Source organism: Gobio gobio, assembly GCF_949357685.1.
Source record: "Gobio gobio genome assembly, chromosome: 5".
Classification (NCBI taxonomy): domain Eukaryota; kingdom Metazoa; phylum Chordata; class Actinopteri; order Cypriniformes; family Gobionidae; genus Gobio; species Gobio gobio.
In genome coordinates this window covers 26,801,677-26,819,272 of record NC_137101.1, presented here as the reverse complement: position 1 = coordinate 26,819,272, position 17,596 = coordinate 26,801,677, and the positions used below count along the sequence as shown (strand labels likewise).

General features: G+C 39.5%; 1 protein-coding gene across 1 annotated transcript in view; it reads left to right on the top strand.

Annotated features, from left to right (window-relative positions):
- Window positions 1-17,596, top strand: part of LOC307126602 (sodium- and chloride-dependent GABA transporter 2-like) — a 29,558-nt gene that overhangs the window by 1,694 nt on the left and 10,268 nt on the right. The window contains exons 3-13 of the mRNA XM_079817215.1: window positions 372-506; window positions 650-790; window positions 2,242-2,350; window positions 2,925-2,987; window positions 3,635-3,764; window positions 4,447-4,581; window positions 14,280-14,383; window positions 14,486-14,610; window positions 16,095-16,207; window positions 16,329-16,460; window positions 16,632-16,734. Of these exons, the coding sequence (XP_079673341.1) occupies window positions 372-506; window positions 650-790; window positions 2,242-2,350; window positions 2,925-2,987; window positions 3,635-3,764; window positions 4,447-4,581; window positions 14,280-14,383; window positions 14,486-14,610; window positions 16,095-16,207; window positions 16,329-16,460; window positions 16,632-16,734 (1,290 nt within the window). The remainder of the gene's footprint in view (window positions 1-371; window positions 507-649; window positions 791-2,241; window positions 2,351-2,924; window positions 2,988-3,634; window positions 3,765-4,446; window positions 4,582-14,279; window positions 14,384-14,485; window positions 14,611-16,094; window positions 16,208-16,328; window positions 16,461-16,631; window positions 16,735-17,596) is intronic.

Genomic DNA, 17,596 nt, shown 5'->3' with positions numbered 1-17,596 from the left:
CATTGTTTATTTAATGATATGTTATTGGGATGTTCTGTTACATCCCTTAAAGGATAGTTTGCCCAAAAAATATCATTTTGTCATCACTTACTCACCCTCAAGTTTCTTTCTTCTGTTGAACACAAAAGATGATATTTTGAAGAATGTTGGTAACTCAACAGTGGACGGCACCCGTTGACTTCCAATGGACATTCTTTAAAGTATCTTCTTTTTGTGTTCAACAATAAAGAAACTCATACAAGTTTGGAACAACTTGAGGGAAAGTGATTACAAAACTTAGTCTTTTTGGCCGAACTATCCCTTTAAAGATAATGGCAACAAGACTTTTGAGACTATAAGTTAAATAACCAACTCATTTTTGGTCTCTCCAGGTGTCTTCTTCATTCCTTATTTCATCTTTCTCTTCTTTTGTGGAATCCCAATATTCTTCCTTGAGACAGCGTTAGGTCAATACACGAGTGAAGGGGGCATCACTGCTTGGAGAAAAATCTGCCCCATGTTTGAAGGTGAGTTATTCTTTCATAAATTGTTCTACACCCTAAACTCCATGTTTTTAATTGCTTGAATTAAATGAAGTTAATTTATGGAGATGGTTGTGTATTATTTTGCACATGTGGATTTTCTCACGCAAACTAGTTTTTGTTCACAGGTGTAGGTGTTGCATCCCAAGTTATAGTGGTTTATCTAAATATATATTACATTGTGGTCCTGGCCTGGGCTCTGTTTTATCTATTCAACTGTTTCTGGAGTACTCTACCTTGGACTTCCTGTGACAACTATTGGAACACAGGTGTGGATAATTGTGTTGTGTAATGCATTTAAAAACTCTATTCATATGGGCTTAAGACACTGAATAACTGTCAAGCAGTTTCAGGCCTGCCCAATGCCACAAACATTGCAGCTCTGAATACAGCATTATCAACATCTGCTTAGACAAACATCACTGCTATTGTTCATGCTGCAGAATTTTCAAACTTTTGGTTTGTAGCTTGTCCCGCACTCTTTGTGCTGACATGAATGATACGTCTCATTGGTTTCTATGAAAGAAATGTTTATGAAATGTTTTTGTATCAGCGTAAAATATAAAAATTCAAATATAAAGTTCAAAATAATACAAATAAAATCATATTGCAAGATAAAAAGTTGTGGTTAGGATATATAAAGATGCAATTATGTAAAATAAATTTGCAATAATGATATAAGTCACATTGTAAGATATAAAGTTGCAATTACAAGAAATAAAGTCACAATTATGAGAAATAAAATGGCAATTACAAGAAAGTCACAATTATGAGAAATAGTTAGTTATGTGAAAGAAAGTGATAAAAAGTAGCAATTACAAGAAATGAAGTCTCAATTATGAGATATAAGTTTGCAATTATGAAAAATTCGATTTTACAAGAAATAAAGTTACAAATAGTCCATTACATGAAATAAAATTGTAATTGTGAAAAATTGCCACAAATACAGGAAATAAATCACATTTTCGAGAACTAAAGTTGCATATGTAAAACATATAGTCACAATTACAAGAAATAAAATTGTAATGAGTAATAAAGTTTCTATTATGAGAAATACATTCACAATTGAGATATAAAGTCACAGTTACAAGACATAAAGTTACTATTACAAGAACTAAGGTCACAATTATGAGAAATTAAATTGCAAATGTGAGATATAAAGTCACAATTACAAGAAATAGAGTCGCAATTATGAAATATGAAGTTACAGTGTTATACAGTTGCAGTTGTGAGACGTGGTCACATTGTAAGATATAAAGTTGCAATTACAAGAAATAATGTCACAATTATGATACATGTTGAAATTACAAGAAATAAAGTCTCAATCTTGATACATAGTAAATTACATGAAATAAAGTTGTAATTGTGATACAAAGTTGCCATTACAAAAAATAGTTTCAATGAAAAAATCACAGTTACAAGAAATAGTCACATTTCCGAGAAGTGAAGTTGCAAATGTAAGACATACTGTATAGTCATAATTACAAGAAATAAAATCGCAATAAGCAATTTACAATTGACATATGAAGTCGCAGTTACAAGAAATAAAATTACAAGCACTAAAGTCGCAATTATGAGAAATAAAATTGCAACTGTGAGATATAGTCGCAAATACAACAAATAAAGATGACATTTTCATGAAATAGTCACAATTACATATTACTGATTTTCATCCCAAATACATTTTTGAGTTCACTTTGATCTCCCGTTTTATCAACAGTGAACTGCCAAAATATAAGTACTACATACACAGGTGTGCACAGACCTGCAGTCGACTGGTCTTTCCTGTACAATGAGACGGATAGATTTGGTGACAACTACAGCATGAGGTAACCTCACTTAACAGAGTACAAAATAAAAACATGTGCAGTGTCTGTTGTTCTCCCGGATGTTTACATGGTCATGGAAGATGTTCTTTGAATTCAGGCTTTAGATGATTGCAAACACACTTGTAGGAAAAGTTCCCTAAACAAAGTCCCCTTTGTAATGCCTTTAGAAAGAATGATTTATTCTTTGTTTGGACTTAAATAACAGGAAATTGAAAAAGAACCCACAGACAGATGCAGGTGTATTTGAATATGGCCTAGAGAGTTTTAACATTTCACTGAAATCCAATATTGTATGTTCTATACTTGATAATATATAGCTCTTTGCTTTTTTCTGTAAATGCGCTGCTGAAAAAAATAGCTTAAAGAATTATTTGGAGACCAACTAGACCATCTTAAACAAGCTAAGACCAGAAAACCAAATTAGGCTGGGTTAAGTTGTTTTTTGTCAGCAGAGTTTTTTTTTTTTTTTTAAATAGATAACTTGTCATAATTCAGAAACAGAAACAGTTGCTTTTGTTTTAAAGGAATGCCCTTGAAAAGCTTTGTTGAACTTTTTATGTCTTTCATTCATCAGTTTCCAAAATGAATCTGAATGGCCGCCTTTTAAAGTGACCTCCTCCGAACAAGAGTACTGGCTGTAAGTTACATCATTTCCTAAACATATCAAATACTGTATATGCATTACTGCCACAAATTGATTTGGTTCTCAGCAACCGAAATCTATCTTCTGGATGTATGCATTTAAACATTAAATACTTAAAATTAATACCCTTAATTTATAGTTCTACTTATTTTTTTGTAATGATATAGTATCAAGGAAGAAACTGCACATTTTCCTTTTCAAAAATGTGGAACTTGCTTTAGGGTCAGTCAGCTACTTTAGAAACTTTTTGGTAATGTCAGAAAATTCACCTAATTTATTGTTAGTACTCTCCCAAGTCCTGGACTATGAGTGAGATAACCCCTACCCGTATAAAGGGTGGGAACAAATGAAAAACATCCAACATCTGTGGGACAACGATCTTTGAAGTTTCATCATGCAGACATGGGATATTGAGAAATCTGAGTTGAAGCACAGAGCCAGAGAACTTTATAAAAACAACATGTTTATAGTTTGTGCAGTTTCCTAAACTGCATCAACGAAAAGATAGAATATTTGTATTTATTAGCGTAGGTTTATCCTAAAACTAGAAATCTAAAACTTTGAGTCTTCACATGCATGTAAATAAAATGAAAATGTGTTGTTTATAATATCTGTGTGTGTGTGTATCTGTGTACCCTCAGCCATCGTATGTTGCGGGTGACAAACAGTGGTGGTCTGGAGAGCGTAAATGCTGATCTTTCCATGTGTCTTCTGTTGGCTTGGGTCATCTGTTATTTCTGCATCTTTAAAGGAGTGAAGAGCACAGGCAAGGTCAGCTGATGCTCATGCACATAAAACTGTTTGCTAATGAAATAATCAAGAATAAACAATATCAGTACTCATCATGAACAAAAACTATGAAAACCCATAGACTTACATTGAAGGAACTCATTCAGGGACCAAAATCTATGGACTCTTTTGAGCAATCATTCATAACACACTAGCAATCACCTTGTAAAAAATGATAACACACAACTAAACAGTAGCATGCTAACAGTCATTCAAAACATTTTAGCAACAGCATAGTAACCATTCAATCAGTGTAGTATCAAAAAAAAAAAACATCTGATAAAAAGCAGCTTTACATACATTTTAAATCATACATTTTCTAAAATCTGACAGGAAATGTTTTAGAGACGTATTGCAGATGAGCAAATGCTCTGAAAAATACAAATATTTAAATTTTCCACATAAAAACACAACATGCCTCTGCAATGTAGGTGTGCTATCAGGAATGCTAAAACCACTCGGTATACCTTAGAAATGGCAAAGCAATGTCCTGGCAACCACCCACAAAGGCAGCCTCAAGCGGTTACGGTGCGACATAACACAGTAATGGTCACGCACAGTGTAGACACTGTGTTATAAATATCACTAGAAAATCATAAAATGGGACTGGAGTATTATAGAAAAGTCTCTTAATTAATGTGATATGTGTGTCATTGTTTCACAGGTTGTGTACTTCACTGCTACGTTCCCCTACTTAATGCTCTTCATCCTTTGCATCAGAGGAGTGACTCTGCCAGGTGCTTCAACTGGGATTACTTATTACCTGTATCCTGACATCAGTAAACTCTCCAGTCCTGATGTAAGTGGAACACAATTCCTGCATCCTAATATGCATAATATCCACCCCAAATAGTATCCAAGATTTGAATTAGTATGTCCAAAATCATGGTATGTTAAAAGGAGTATACCCGGATGATTTTTGAAGTGCAGATCCATGCACACTCTAATGCAGGGCAACTCTTAAGGCCGCAAAATACTCCGCAAGAACAGAGAAAAAAGTTCTCGCTCCCAGGGCTGCGTGAACAAAATTGCGTCATTTTGTTCTCGGAGCCCTGGTTTGGGAGTTCTCACAGCTCGTTCTCGACACATCGTCTGAGCAGAACTTTTTTCTTGTGGGTGTCCGAGAACTATTGTGTGATTGATCAGAATTTTAAAGAAACGGAGATGTTCGGCACCTGCTTTTCTCGTGAAGTATGTAATGTGCTGGCCAGAACGAACTTTGTTCTTGTTCTTGCCACCTCGAGAAAATGAACAAATTTCTTTGTTCCTGCAGAGTATGTTCCAAGCTTTACCCTCAATATTAAATTTTTTGTAGAGTTAAGCTCCAACCCTGTTCAAACTCACCTGTCTGTAGCTTTCTAGTAATCCTGAAGACCTTGATTAGCTTGTTCAGGTGTGTTTGATTAGGATTGGAGAATTGATTTTGAGAGAGGTCATTCACAAGATGCCGTTAGTTTGCACCGTGTTGAAAAGCTTTGAGTAATGAACCTTTTTACGATACAGTCGAGGGGAAAGCCTCTGTGCTTCGCAAAGCTTCATTTTCCCATCACTAATTTTAAGTAATGTAAAAAATATATCAACTCTGCTGTTCATAAATACCAGTAGTGATGTTGTACAATTAGAACGTCGCTGGAAATAGTCATTAGTGTCCCAATGTTTAAACAGACTTATTTCATCTCTGAGCTGTGTTCGAAAATCGCCCCTGTAGCCTAATTCACTATTCCATACATTACTCCACTCATGGGCGTCGGAACCATTGTATGTGGGTGGGACAAGACCCACCCACTTTTTACGATCAATGATATTGGACCCACTCACTTTTATCATCTCTAACATTCAGCATGTCTGTTTACCTACCCCTAACCGATAAACACTTATTATTAAACACGTTAGACACTTTATTTCCACTTTTTTAATATTTTCTTCATTTTTATTGAAAATAAATGCCTTTCCGATCTGATATGTGATGGGAAAAGGGAGAAGATTGAGCTCGGCGAAAGGCGGACCGTGCGTCTTACCCCTACACTACTGCCGCTCTCATTGATATGGCGATTTCCGTAATTTTGTCTTTCCGAACTATACGTTTAGCAAGCAAAGCGGTATATTTGTACTTAATGTAATTGACATCTACTCCAGTAAAAAAATTCTGAGGACCCACCCACATTTGTTTTGCTTCCGACGCCCATGACTCCACTACATTAGTCCACTTGAAGGAGTGAATTGATTGGATTGTGACAAGTGGTCTCTATATGCACTGGGGGGAAAAAACAAGAATTATTATTATTATTTTTTTTTAAGTAAACTTACCAGCTGTGAAACCACGTAAATTCTTGAGGCTGGATGGGAGAACGGGTTGAAAAATTAAGTTCATATCACTTTCACATCAAAGATCACATTTTGATAGAAAACTACGAAGACAAACATTTCCTTTATGGAATAAGGTGGAACATTTACAATAAGACCAGGATATTAAAAATAAATAAAAATAAACTTGCGTTAGTACTTGAAGAGGTGTAATTCCAATCAACTTCTTGGAATCAGGTGCTATTGCATTCCTGCAATTGCATATCATCCTGCATATCCTTAAAAAAATTATTTGGGAGAAAAGAACTTAAACTCCTGTCCTCAAACAGAATGGGTTATGTTCCTGAAAAATGAATAACACAAAGGGCCCTATCTTGCACCCTGCGCAATTGACTTTGTACACCGACGCATGTGTCATTCCTATTTTGCACCCGCGCAAAGCGCGCTTTTCCCTCCACAGAAGCACGTCGCTAAACTAGTGAATGAACTTGCGCTACCTGGGCGGTTCAGCGCAAAAAAGGAGGCGTGTTCCGGCGCAAACAATCCCTGGTGCTATTTTGCTGTTCCATTAAACAATTGCGCCACTGACCAGAAAAAACCTAGTCTAAAGTCAGTGGCGCGTTGCGCGTTGTTCATTATTAGGCTATGCTATTTTAAGGGCGCATGCTTGACCATAATGTATAGCGTGCACAACGCGCATACACTTTGCTCATGTAGCTAATCTACACAGATGCAACAGTTATTTTTGCAAATCATAAATTATTACACTAAAAAATATTAACACATGAGATGACGGAAATCATTGTGGTGTGCCACGAAGATGTGAAAAAATAGGCATAAATCTAGCTTACAAATTATTCAGGCTAATTGTAGTCTAATAATTAAGGAGACCTGTTTGCCCAATAGTGGCAACTTCTGGCAAGACATATATGTATATAAGGACATCTAACAAATTGGTTTGTCCGTCAAGAACCAGGAAAAAAAATCGGTGAGGGTGGACGCAGCGATGTCCTCTGCTGGCGTCAGGTCCTGAGTAGAGGCAGATCCACCTCCCGTTACACGGCGTGCCCGATTGATGCTGGCAAGCTTGGACTTTCCCCGTCTTCTGATGTCATTGTAGCGCTTGCGGCACTGGTGCGACGTCCTGGGGATGCCAGCTGATGAAACAATTGTGGCTATTTCCTCCCACACCTGTTTAACCGACGCTATTTTCAAGATTCAAGATTCAAGATTCAAGAGTTTTATTTGTCACATACACAGTTATATACACAATATACAACTGGCAGTGAAATGTAAACAGGTCCGCTCCATGGACAGTGCAAATAACAGTTACAAGAAATTAAAATAGAAATAGAATAAAATTAGAATAAAAAGTATTAACATAAGTAGAATTATAAATAAATCAAGTAAAAGATAAAAATAGGAAATAAGATAAAAATAAAAATATAAAAAATATGTGGATATGATAAGTGAGATAAACTGTAGACTTAAAAATAAGTGGTTAACATAAAATATATAATATGTATATATAAAGAAGTATAATGTGCAAGGTTTATTACAGGTTGTTACGCAGTAACAATAGGAACGTAAAGTGCAGTGCAATTGCAGTATGTGGATGTTAATGTTAAAAAACTGTATGTTTATGCGTGTGCGGGGTGAAGTGAAGTCACGTGACTGAGTTCAGGAGTCTGATGGCCTGGGGGAAGAAACTCCTCCTGAGTCTTTCAGTCTTTGCCATCAGGCTACGGAAGCGCTTACCAGATGGCAGCAGGGTGAAGTGAGAGTTTGCAGGGTGATTAATGTCTCTGATGATTTTAGTAGCTCTACCTCTGCAGCGTTTGGTGTAGATGTCCTGCAGAGACGGGAGAGCTGAGCCTGAGATGCGCTCGGATAAGCGCACCACTCTTTGCAGGGCTTTGCAGTCGTGACTGGTGCTGTTCCCGTACCACGCTGTGATGCACTGAGTCAGGACACTTTCTATCGCCCCTCGATAGAAAGTTTTCAGGATGGCTGGTGAAACCCTGAATTTCCTCAGCTGGCGCAGGTGGTACAGTCTTTGCCTGGCTTTTTTCACCTGTGTCTGGATGTGTGTAGTCCAGGTCAGATCCTCGGAGATGTTCACACCCAGGTATTTGAAGCTGCTCACTCTCTCTACCGGTGTCCCGCTGATCATGAGAGGGGAGTATGACCGATGCTGTCTCTTCCTGAAGTCCACAATCAGTTCTTTGGTCTTGTTAACATTCAGAGAGAGACAGTTGTCCTGGCACCATGATGTCAGTTGCTCCACTTCGTCCAAGTATGCCGTCTCATTGTTGTTGGAGATGAGACCCAGGACAACAGTATCATCGGCAAACTTGATGATCGAGGTGGAGCTGTGTGTGGACAAACAGTCATGGGTGTAGAGAGAGTAGAGCAGGGGACTCAGCACACAGCCCTGTGGAGCTCCAACACTCAGGGTGATGGAGGTGGAGGTGAACTGGCCTATTCTCACCGCCTGGGGTCTGCCAGTGAGGAAATCTTCAATCCAGAGGCAGAGAGAAGAATTCAGGCCTAGATCCAGGAGTTTGTGTGTTAGCTTAATGGGAACTATGGTGTTAAAGGCTGAGCTATAGTCAATAAATAGCAGCCTGACATAGTTCCCACTTTTGCTGTCGATGTGAGTGAGGCAGGAGTGAAGGACGTGAGAAATGGCATCTTCAGTCGATCTATTGGGACGATAGGCAAACTGAAGAGGGTCCAAAGTGTCAGGAATGGAGGAGCAAATGTTGTTTTTAATGAGTCTCTCAAAGACCTTCATGACTAAAGATGTGAGAGCCACTGGACGATAGTCATTTAGGCAAGAGGGTTTACTGATCTTAGGTACAGGGATGATGGAGGATCGTTTGAAGGAGGTGGGGACAACAGATGTAGCAAGGGACTCGTTGAATATGGATGTAAAGAGCCCTGCGAGCTGATCAGCACAGGACCGCAGAACACGACCTGAAATACCATCCGGCCCAGCAGCTTTCCTGACATCCACACGTTTGAGTGCCCTCCGAACCTCGTCCTCCGAGACAGAGATCACGTGACCGTTGCTGCTCTGAGGGACTCTCTCTGACGCGTCACTCGCCGGAGTCGCGCTGCCGCGATTACCATCAAAGCGAGCGTAGAAAGAGTTTAACTCGTTCACCAGCAACGGATCAGCTCTCACCTCTGCAGAGGATTTAGTTCCAAAAGCACAGATGGTTCTCAGTCCCTGCCACATCCGCCGGGAGTCGTTGAGTTGGAAATGAGATTCCACTCGGTCTTTATAGCGGAGTTTTGCGGCTTTAACGGCGCGCCGGAGGGCGTAACATGAAGCTTTGTACTCCCTCATATCCCCCGTTAGGAGACCGGCATTGTAAGCGGTGGTGCGCGAGTTTACTGCAGTGCGAATTGAACTGTCCACCCACGGTTTCTGATTAGGGAAGGACGTTATAGTTATTGTTTGTGTGGCTTGCTCTGTCAGTGTGTTAATAAAGCAGAGCGCCACTTCTGTGAACTCGCTGACGTCTTCAGAACTCGCGCGGAACATGTCCCAGTCGACGTCATCAAGAGCTGCCTGTAGCGTGATCTCTGAATGGGATGACCAGCGTTTGACTTCCCTCCTCACCGGGGGCTCTTGAACGAGCCTTTGTTTATATTCCGGTGTGAGGAAAATGGCGGCATGGTCCGATTTGCCAAAAGCTGGCTGTGAACGAGCTTTGTAGGCGTTCTTAAACGGAGAGTAGCAATGATCCAGTGTGTTTGCTCCTCGTGTGGGACAGGAGACATGCTGGTGAAAGTTTGGCAATACTTTCTTTAGGTTAGCTTTGTTAAAATCACCCGCGACGATGAAAGCAGCGTCGGGGTGTTTGTTTATGAAGCCGCTGGTCACATCATGGAGGGCAGATAAAGCCAGCCCCGTGTCTGCCTGTGGTGGAATATAAACGGCAGTGGTGATGACCGAGGAAAACTCCCTCGGCAGGTAGAAAGGCCGGCACATGAGAGTTAAATGTTCCAAGTGAGGCGAGCAGGATCGCGAAAGAATGGAGATGTTCCTAGGATCGCACCATTTCTTGTTTATCATGAAACACACTCCACCGCCTTTAGATTTCCCGGTCTCGGCTGTTCTGTCCATCCGAAAAACAGAGAAGTTCTCGGACGGCGTCACGGCTGTATCCGGGACCGCTGGCGTGAGCCATGTTTCGGACAGACAATAGATGTTGCAGTCTCTCATGTCCCGTTGAAAACTTATCCTGGCTCTAAGATCGTCCATCTTATTCTCCAAGGATTGGACATTTGCGAGCAAAATGCTCGGGAGAGGAGGACTGAATGCTCTTTTTCTCAGTCTGTTGCGGATCCCAGCGCGTTTCCCGCGGTGTTTTTTGAATCTTCGCCGTCGACTCGAGTGGCCATTGTTCAACTCGGCGTCCCGGCGAATCTCAGATGGAAGATTGGAGAAAGTGTCCTGAAACAGGTCAGTGTAGCGGTAGCCAATTTCCAGAAGTGTTTTGCTGTCGTAACAGATCAAAGCAGATGATCCGTTGGAAAAAATAGAGAGTAAAAGAGAGTAGAATAATAAATAAAAGCAAAGTCTTAGCGGAGCGACCTGAACGGCGACCGAGCACGGCGGCGCCATCTTGCTTTTTTCCCATTTGGAACCCATTTTGGGTGGGTTTCTCCCATCCCCATACAACACAACTTCTCTGTCTTTCACTGCTCTTACAAGCACATCAGTCTCCTCGGCTGTGAACCGCTCCTGGCGTGCGTCTGGTAAATACGCCATAATAATAGCAATCCATAATGGAACTTGCGCACCTGCTTTTACAGGGAATGTTGGATGACGCTCTGATTGGTTTATTCACGTTACGCCCAAACCACACCTATGAATAATGAAGCTACTTCAGACCAACCCATTTTAGAATTGCGCCGGGCGCAAGAGCCATTTATCCCGCCGGGAAAATAGCAACAGCGCCGAGACCCGCCCACAAAGTTACTTGCGCTTCGCGCTTTGACACTTGCGTTTCAGATCGTTAAAATAGGGCCCAAAATTCTTTATATCATGTTTTGATTAGACAAGCATTACTGTCAGGTTTGTGTGAAGGGATGTGGCGAGGACTCAGATACAGAGGAATGGACTTTTTTAAATGAACTATAAAATAAAACAAAAACTACGCTGTGGGGGAAAACAGGACTGGTAGCTGGACATGGCAGGACTGGGCAAATCAAACAGGATCAGGGCCAAAGACGAACTGGCACAGGACTAAAAAGACAAGGAGAATAAGAGGAAATAAGGAGGTTAATGAGGGAGATCAGGTGGGACAAATGAACCAATAGAAGGGTGGGGTTAAGACAGTAGACAAGAGAGCACATGACACAAAACATGCAGCCAATGAGGCCTCTCACCGACTGCATGTCCACACAAAACATGACAACATGAAAGCACACAGCAGATGAAAAACACTAGCTGTGTGCTACACAGCACAAGACAACAAAAAAGCATGCAGCCGAAGCAAACTCGAAACCGCACACGCTCACACAATGAGACCAGAGTGCATGTAGAATAAGGGAATGCTCACACCATGCAGTCACAACAGAAGACAAACAAACATAGCATGAATGTCCGAACCCCGGACAGAGAACTGAAACCAAACTAGACTGAAGTGCCGAGATCCAAACACCACACCCCGCACACAAGGCAACTTACATGGATGGTCGAGCGCATGAAACCGCATGCTCACCATGACAAGACAATAGGAGTGTCAGAGCTCTGTCATCAAACCAAGAATAAACAGACGTGACAGAAGCCTGACACATAAAATACCAACAACAACAAAAAAGCACAAGTGGAACTTTATAGATGGATTTGTCATATGTCATGTGCCTTTCACTGAACAGAAACACTGCTATGTTGACTTGTAAGACATTAAATAAATATAGTTTGACAGTATAAATTTATACTCATGGCTCATGAGGATGGTTTGGTTGGATTGGAGTCCATGGAATTCATTCCATGAAAACAACCTATTAATGGTCTAAAGAACTTATTGACTGTGATGATTTTGTAATGGTTCCAGACAGGGTTTGTGTCTGTGAGCCTCAGGCATAGCTGCTAACACTGAGTCTGTATATCGAACTAGAAGGGAAAACCGAGACCAAAGTATGTAACTTTTGTTTTCAGAAAGAGTTTCTACATAGAAACAGATCTACTGTAGCCATTCTTTTCACAATGCAAGTGACAACACTATTATTATAAATAGTTATTATTTTAGAGAGGGATTTTGTTCACATGTACCGCAACAAATAATAACGTTTGATGAGAAAATGAAGCAAAAAGGCGATGGAATGCGTGGGAGGTGTGTTTTTGGAGGGGAGCCACGTTTGTCTCGTGGGGTTTGTTCTGGATATGCAGTACAGTAGGGAGGTGTAAAAGAATAAGTTTGTTGGAATTAGACTCGAGGCATCTGGAATGTGATGTAGTGAAGGAGGGAAGCAGAAGAGAACAAATCTTGGATTGTGGGTTATGTAACAGTCAAAGGGTTGTTTTAGGGTGTCCTCCATTCAGTTGTCCTCCTGCCACTCACAACAGTTGTGCCTGGTGGACTTTGGAAAAGAAGAAGCAGAGTCCACTTGTTTTTGAGTCTAATTTGAATACATGTTTCTCAATATATATATATATATATATATATATATATATATATATATATATATATATATATATATATATATATATATATATATATATATATATATATATATATATATATATATATATATACTGTATATATACTCTCTATTTGGGGCCAGATTTACTAACAGCTTGTGCCAGCGCAAACCCTCTTTTGGCGTTAAAAAACTACTGTCAGGATTTACTAAAGACACGCAGTGAAAAATTTGTGCTGAAAAGGCATGGACAGGATTATTTTTGCAGCTCACCTTATTGCAGACACATTTTACAAGAGTTTCCCTTTCATACACAACATTTATAGGAGGAGAGTATTTAAATGAATCATGTGAGGTGATTTACTAGAGTTTGCGCTAGTCAATTTACTGGTATTTGCGCAACGCCCCAAAAAAGCACGTCTTAAACCAGACACTAATTTGCACTGCTCTTGGTAGATTGCATTGGTCATTATGGAAATGAGCTGTGTTCTTTAATGTGCACATTGTTTGTAAATCAAGCACAGAACTTTCCACTCCCATCTGCGCATTTTTGGAATTGCACAGATTTCAAGTCACGTCAAGTGGACGTTTCAAATATGCTCGCTCAAAAAGTTTGGCGGTTTTTAGAACGAGGTGCAGTGAGCCCCTCTTCAAAGCATTTTGGAAGAAGATCAGGATACACCTGAATTACAGCCAGATTACAGAGTTGTTTCACCTACGAAATCACAATCTCACCCCTGTTTGGGACCTCAATGAGAACACAACAAGCTTAAAAGAGGGAATAAAGATGATGTCTTACATTGAAACTTCATCCACTGCCATGGTTTCACTATAGGACATAATGCTATGAAAAGTAACGATTAATTAAAAACGTTTGAATATTTAGCAATATTTGTTATGTTTTTTCTATTTATTTTTTTTCTTTATTTTTTTCCCCTTGCCTCCTCAGAGATAATGCACTCACACAGGAAGTGTGTATAAATATATAGGCGGATATGGTATCATGTATATACAGTCTTGGAAGAGTTAATAAACACTAGCATTAAGAAACTGAATCGGAGGATGTCAACCTTGTAACCCTGCTTATAGTAACCAGATGTGCAGCAGACTAGAGGCCCATTTTAGGAGTGCCTTGCTCAAACTAGTGCAAACAAAAATTGATGTCTACAGTAAATGTCTGATGTAAATCTCAGAAACAAATGTCTGGCTCAAATTTCACCCCAAAATCAAAAATGTTTTTAATATATTTTACATACATTTATCAAGTACACCCCTCCCCCTCCACATTGTCCTTACTATAATGTAAAAAAAAAAAAAAAGGAACTAATTATATAAAAAAATTATATCATGACCATAAATTTACCATAGCAATACTACTGCAATATTATTTCCGTAATAAGTACTCTTTTAAAGTATGCTAAAGTGAGTGTACTAGTTTTCCACAAAGGGAAACTAAACTGGGGGAGGGGGGTATATTAATTTGTGTGTAAAGATTCGCTACATATGTTCTTCATCTCTTTTTTTCTGCAGGTATGGTGTGATGCAGGCACTCAGGTGTTTTTCTCATATGCCGTGTGTCAAGGAGTCCTCACAGCGCTGGGCAGTTATAACAGATACAACAATGACTGCTACAAGTCAGTAACCTCCTGCATTAATGTACAGCACCCCACCCATTTTACCCCTGATACATATAACAGTCTTTATTTATCAAGGTATCTGTATTCTATTTTCCACAGGGACTGTATAGCACTCTGTTTTCTGAACAGCTGCACTAGCATCTTTGCTGGATTTGTGGTCTTTTCTATTATGGGGTTCATGGCCCATCAGCTAGGTCTACCCATGGAAGACATAGTATCATCAGGTACACTGTGAAAAAAGTTTCTGCCTTAAGTTTTTAAGTACAATCAACTTGGATGTTTAAATTATTTAAACTTAAATTACATTAGACTAACTTTAAAAAATTAGTTGACTCAAAAAAAAATGTCTTAACCTATTTTGATGCGTTAAAGCAATTTAAAAACATATGTTGCCATAACTTATTGATCATATTTTTTTTTACAGTGTATATATTGTTATTACAAGACTATATAAGCTGTATATAGCTATATGTAGCTTGAATACAGTACACTGCATTATATATGGGTATGGTGCAGGGTTGCTGCAGGTCTGTGCAACAGATGGCCAGTCAAAACTAGCCCAAAATCCCCAAAAAGTCCAATGTGATTTTCTCCAGTGGGCAGCCGAATTCTCCACTGAATTTGTACGTCTGGGGGTGTTTTGGGGGTGTTGGAGCACCGAAATCAAACATACGGGGGTGGAAATCTCCCCGCGTATTTTTTTTACCCGTGGCAACAACTTAAAAGTAGCCCAGTTCCGCAGACTTGGCAATACTGGTATGGAGCCCTTAATGGGACATGGTTATGGAAGAAAATGTGAAATGGGAGTAAAAAGTATTTACATTTTTTTGTTGTGTTCGTTCGTGAAAATGTGGTTCTCTCAGGGAAAAAAAATATTGCGTTCCCCCGAGAAATTGTTTTGCAAAAGCTTTGCATTCCTCCAACAAATTTCCTCACAAAATATTTCCGTTCTATTTCAAAACTATTGCTTTCCCTGAGAAACTTTGCATTACAGAGCCCCTAAAGGGATATTGTGATAGAAAAAATATGAAATGGGAGGAAAAATGATATGTCAATGCTTTTGCATTCTCTCGCAAATGTTTTGTGCTCCCCGATAAACTTTGCAAGTAAATGCAAAAGTTTCTTGGGGAACACAAAAGTTTCTTGGGGGAACTCAAAAGTTTTGCGAGTGAACGCAAAAAGCATTTGAATATAATTTTTCCTCCCATCTCATACTATCACCATGTCCATTTACTCGCAAAAGTACTGAGATATAATTTTTATTACCACCATATTATTTCCATCACAAAAGTTTCAATCTCTTAAACTAATAGTTACAATGCAATGGGGTGTGTCAAAGAGAACAATGGATTTAGTGAGTATAGTGAAAAAAAAGACCTGCACAAATCCCAGATATGAACCTCAGTGAACACTTTTGGGAATCTGGAAATCCATTTGCGAGCCAGGCTCTGTAGTGTATTGCGGTATCTTGCTATGTTGCTGATGACCACAAGAGAGCATCTCAGGCCAACACTTGTGGTTTTGCATAGTCTGGGTGTTATTTTGGAAACAAAATATTGATAAAATGTATCAATAAAATTTGATTGTTTTTTTTATATATAAAATTAAATAAAATATTTTATATTTTTTTTTAAAATGCATTAATAGTCAATGTTATGCAACATTAATTAAAAAATAGTTTTTTTTTATTATGATTATTTTATTGCAGGTGCTGGATTAGCTTTCATAGCATATCCCCGAGCCCTCTCTCTGTTACCTGGACCTCAGTTCTGGTCTTTTCTTTTCTTTTTTATGGTACTTCTGCTGGGCCTTGACAGCCAGGTACAGTTGTTCAACATCAATTATGCACACATAGAATATATAACATATTATGTTTTTCATATTTTTTTTAGACTTTAGGGTTGACCACATGTGTGAGGTGTTATATTTATGTCTTTTCAAGTTTGTGTGTGTGGAGAGTTTAGCCACAGCTCTCACAGACCTGTTTCCTGGAGTTCTAAGGAAGCGGCGAGAGCTTTTGGTGTTGGGAATCGCCGTCATCTGCTTCTTACTGGGACTGCCCTTCATCACAAAGGTATAAAGATGGACAGACGGACGGACAGACTGACAGATAGATAGATAGATAGATAGATAGATAGATAGATAGATAGATAGATAGATAGATAGATAGATAGATAGATAGATGGATAGATGGATAGATGGATGGATGGGATATGATCTAACTTTTATTTATGCCATATTTTAGGGAGGAATCCATCTGTTCACTGTGATGGACACCTACGGCCCGAGTGGAATTAACTTGCTCTTTATAGCCTGCTTTGAGACGATTGTTGTTGCATGGGTCTATGGTAGGAGACATTAACACTTTGCGAAATTCCTAGTATTTGACATTTATTATTATTATTATTGAATGTATTGTTTCTCTACATTGCATTATGGGTAACACTTTCCATAGACATATTGATTTTTATACTGTACAAACTGTATATTATAACCCTAACCCTACCCATAAACCTACCCATCACAGAAAACTTGAATTTTTACATTTTCAAAATAAATCACTATAAGCTGTTTTCCTCATGCAGACCAAAACTGTCCAACTGGACATTTCGTCCCTTTAATATAGGGTTAAACAGAACGTCTCGGTTACGTATGTAACCCTCGTTCCCTGAGGAGGGAACGGAGACGTACGTTAGTGACTAACGAATGGGGGTTTCGCCTAGAAGCCAATCACCTTCGAGGTATTTAACTGCACCCAATTTCAGTGCCAATGCCATGGGCATGCGGAATTTGCATGCGTAACTCCGCCCCACCTCGTGGGTATATAAGGAAGTACGCTGGCAACATCGCATTATGTATCTGCTGCGGAGCCAAGATCTGAACTCCGTGTTCCAGCAGCACAGCTGACGTGGCAGAGGAACGTACGTCTCCGTTCCCTCCTCAGGGAACGAGGGTTACATACGTAACCGAGATGTTCCCTTTCGTTCAGTCACTACGACGTACGTTAGTGACTAACCAATGGGGGTTCCAATATAACAGCGCCACTCAGCTGTCATCCAGTGCCCTGCATAAGTGTGAGATCCTTAAGGCCGTAGGACTCCCACTTAACACAGGAATACCAAGGTACACTAGTACAGGGTACAGGGAATGCCAAAATGCCTACCCGTGGGGAGGACTTAGAGAGTACACATATGACCCACTGAGGGCTGC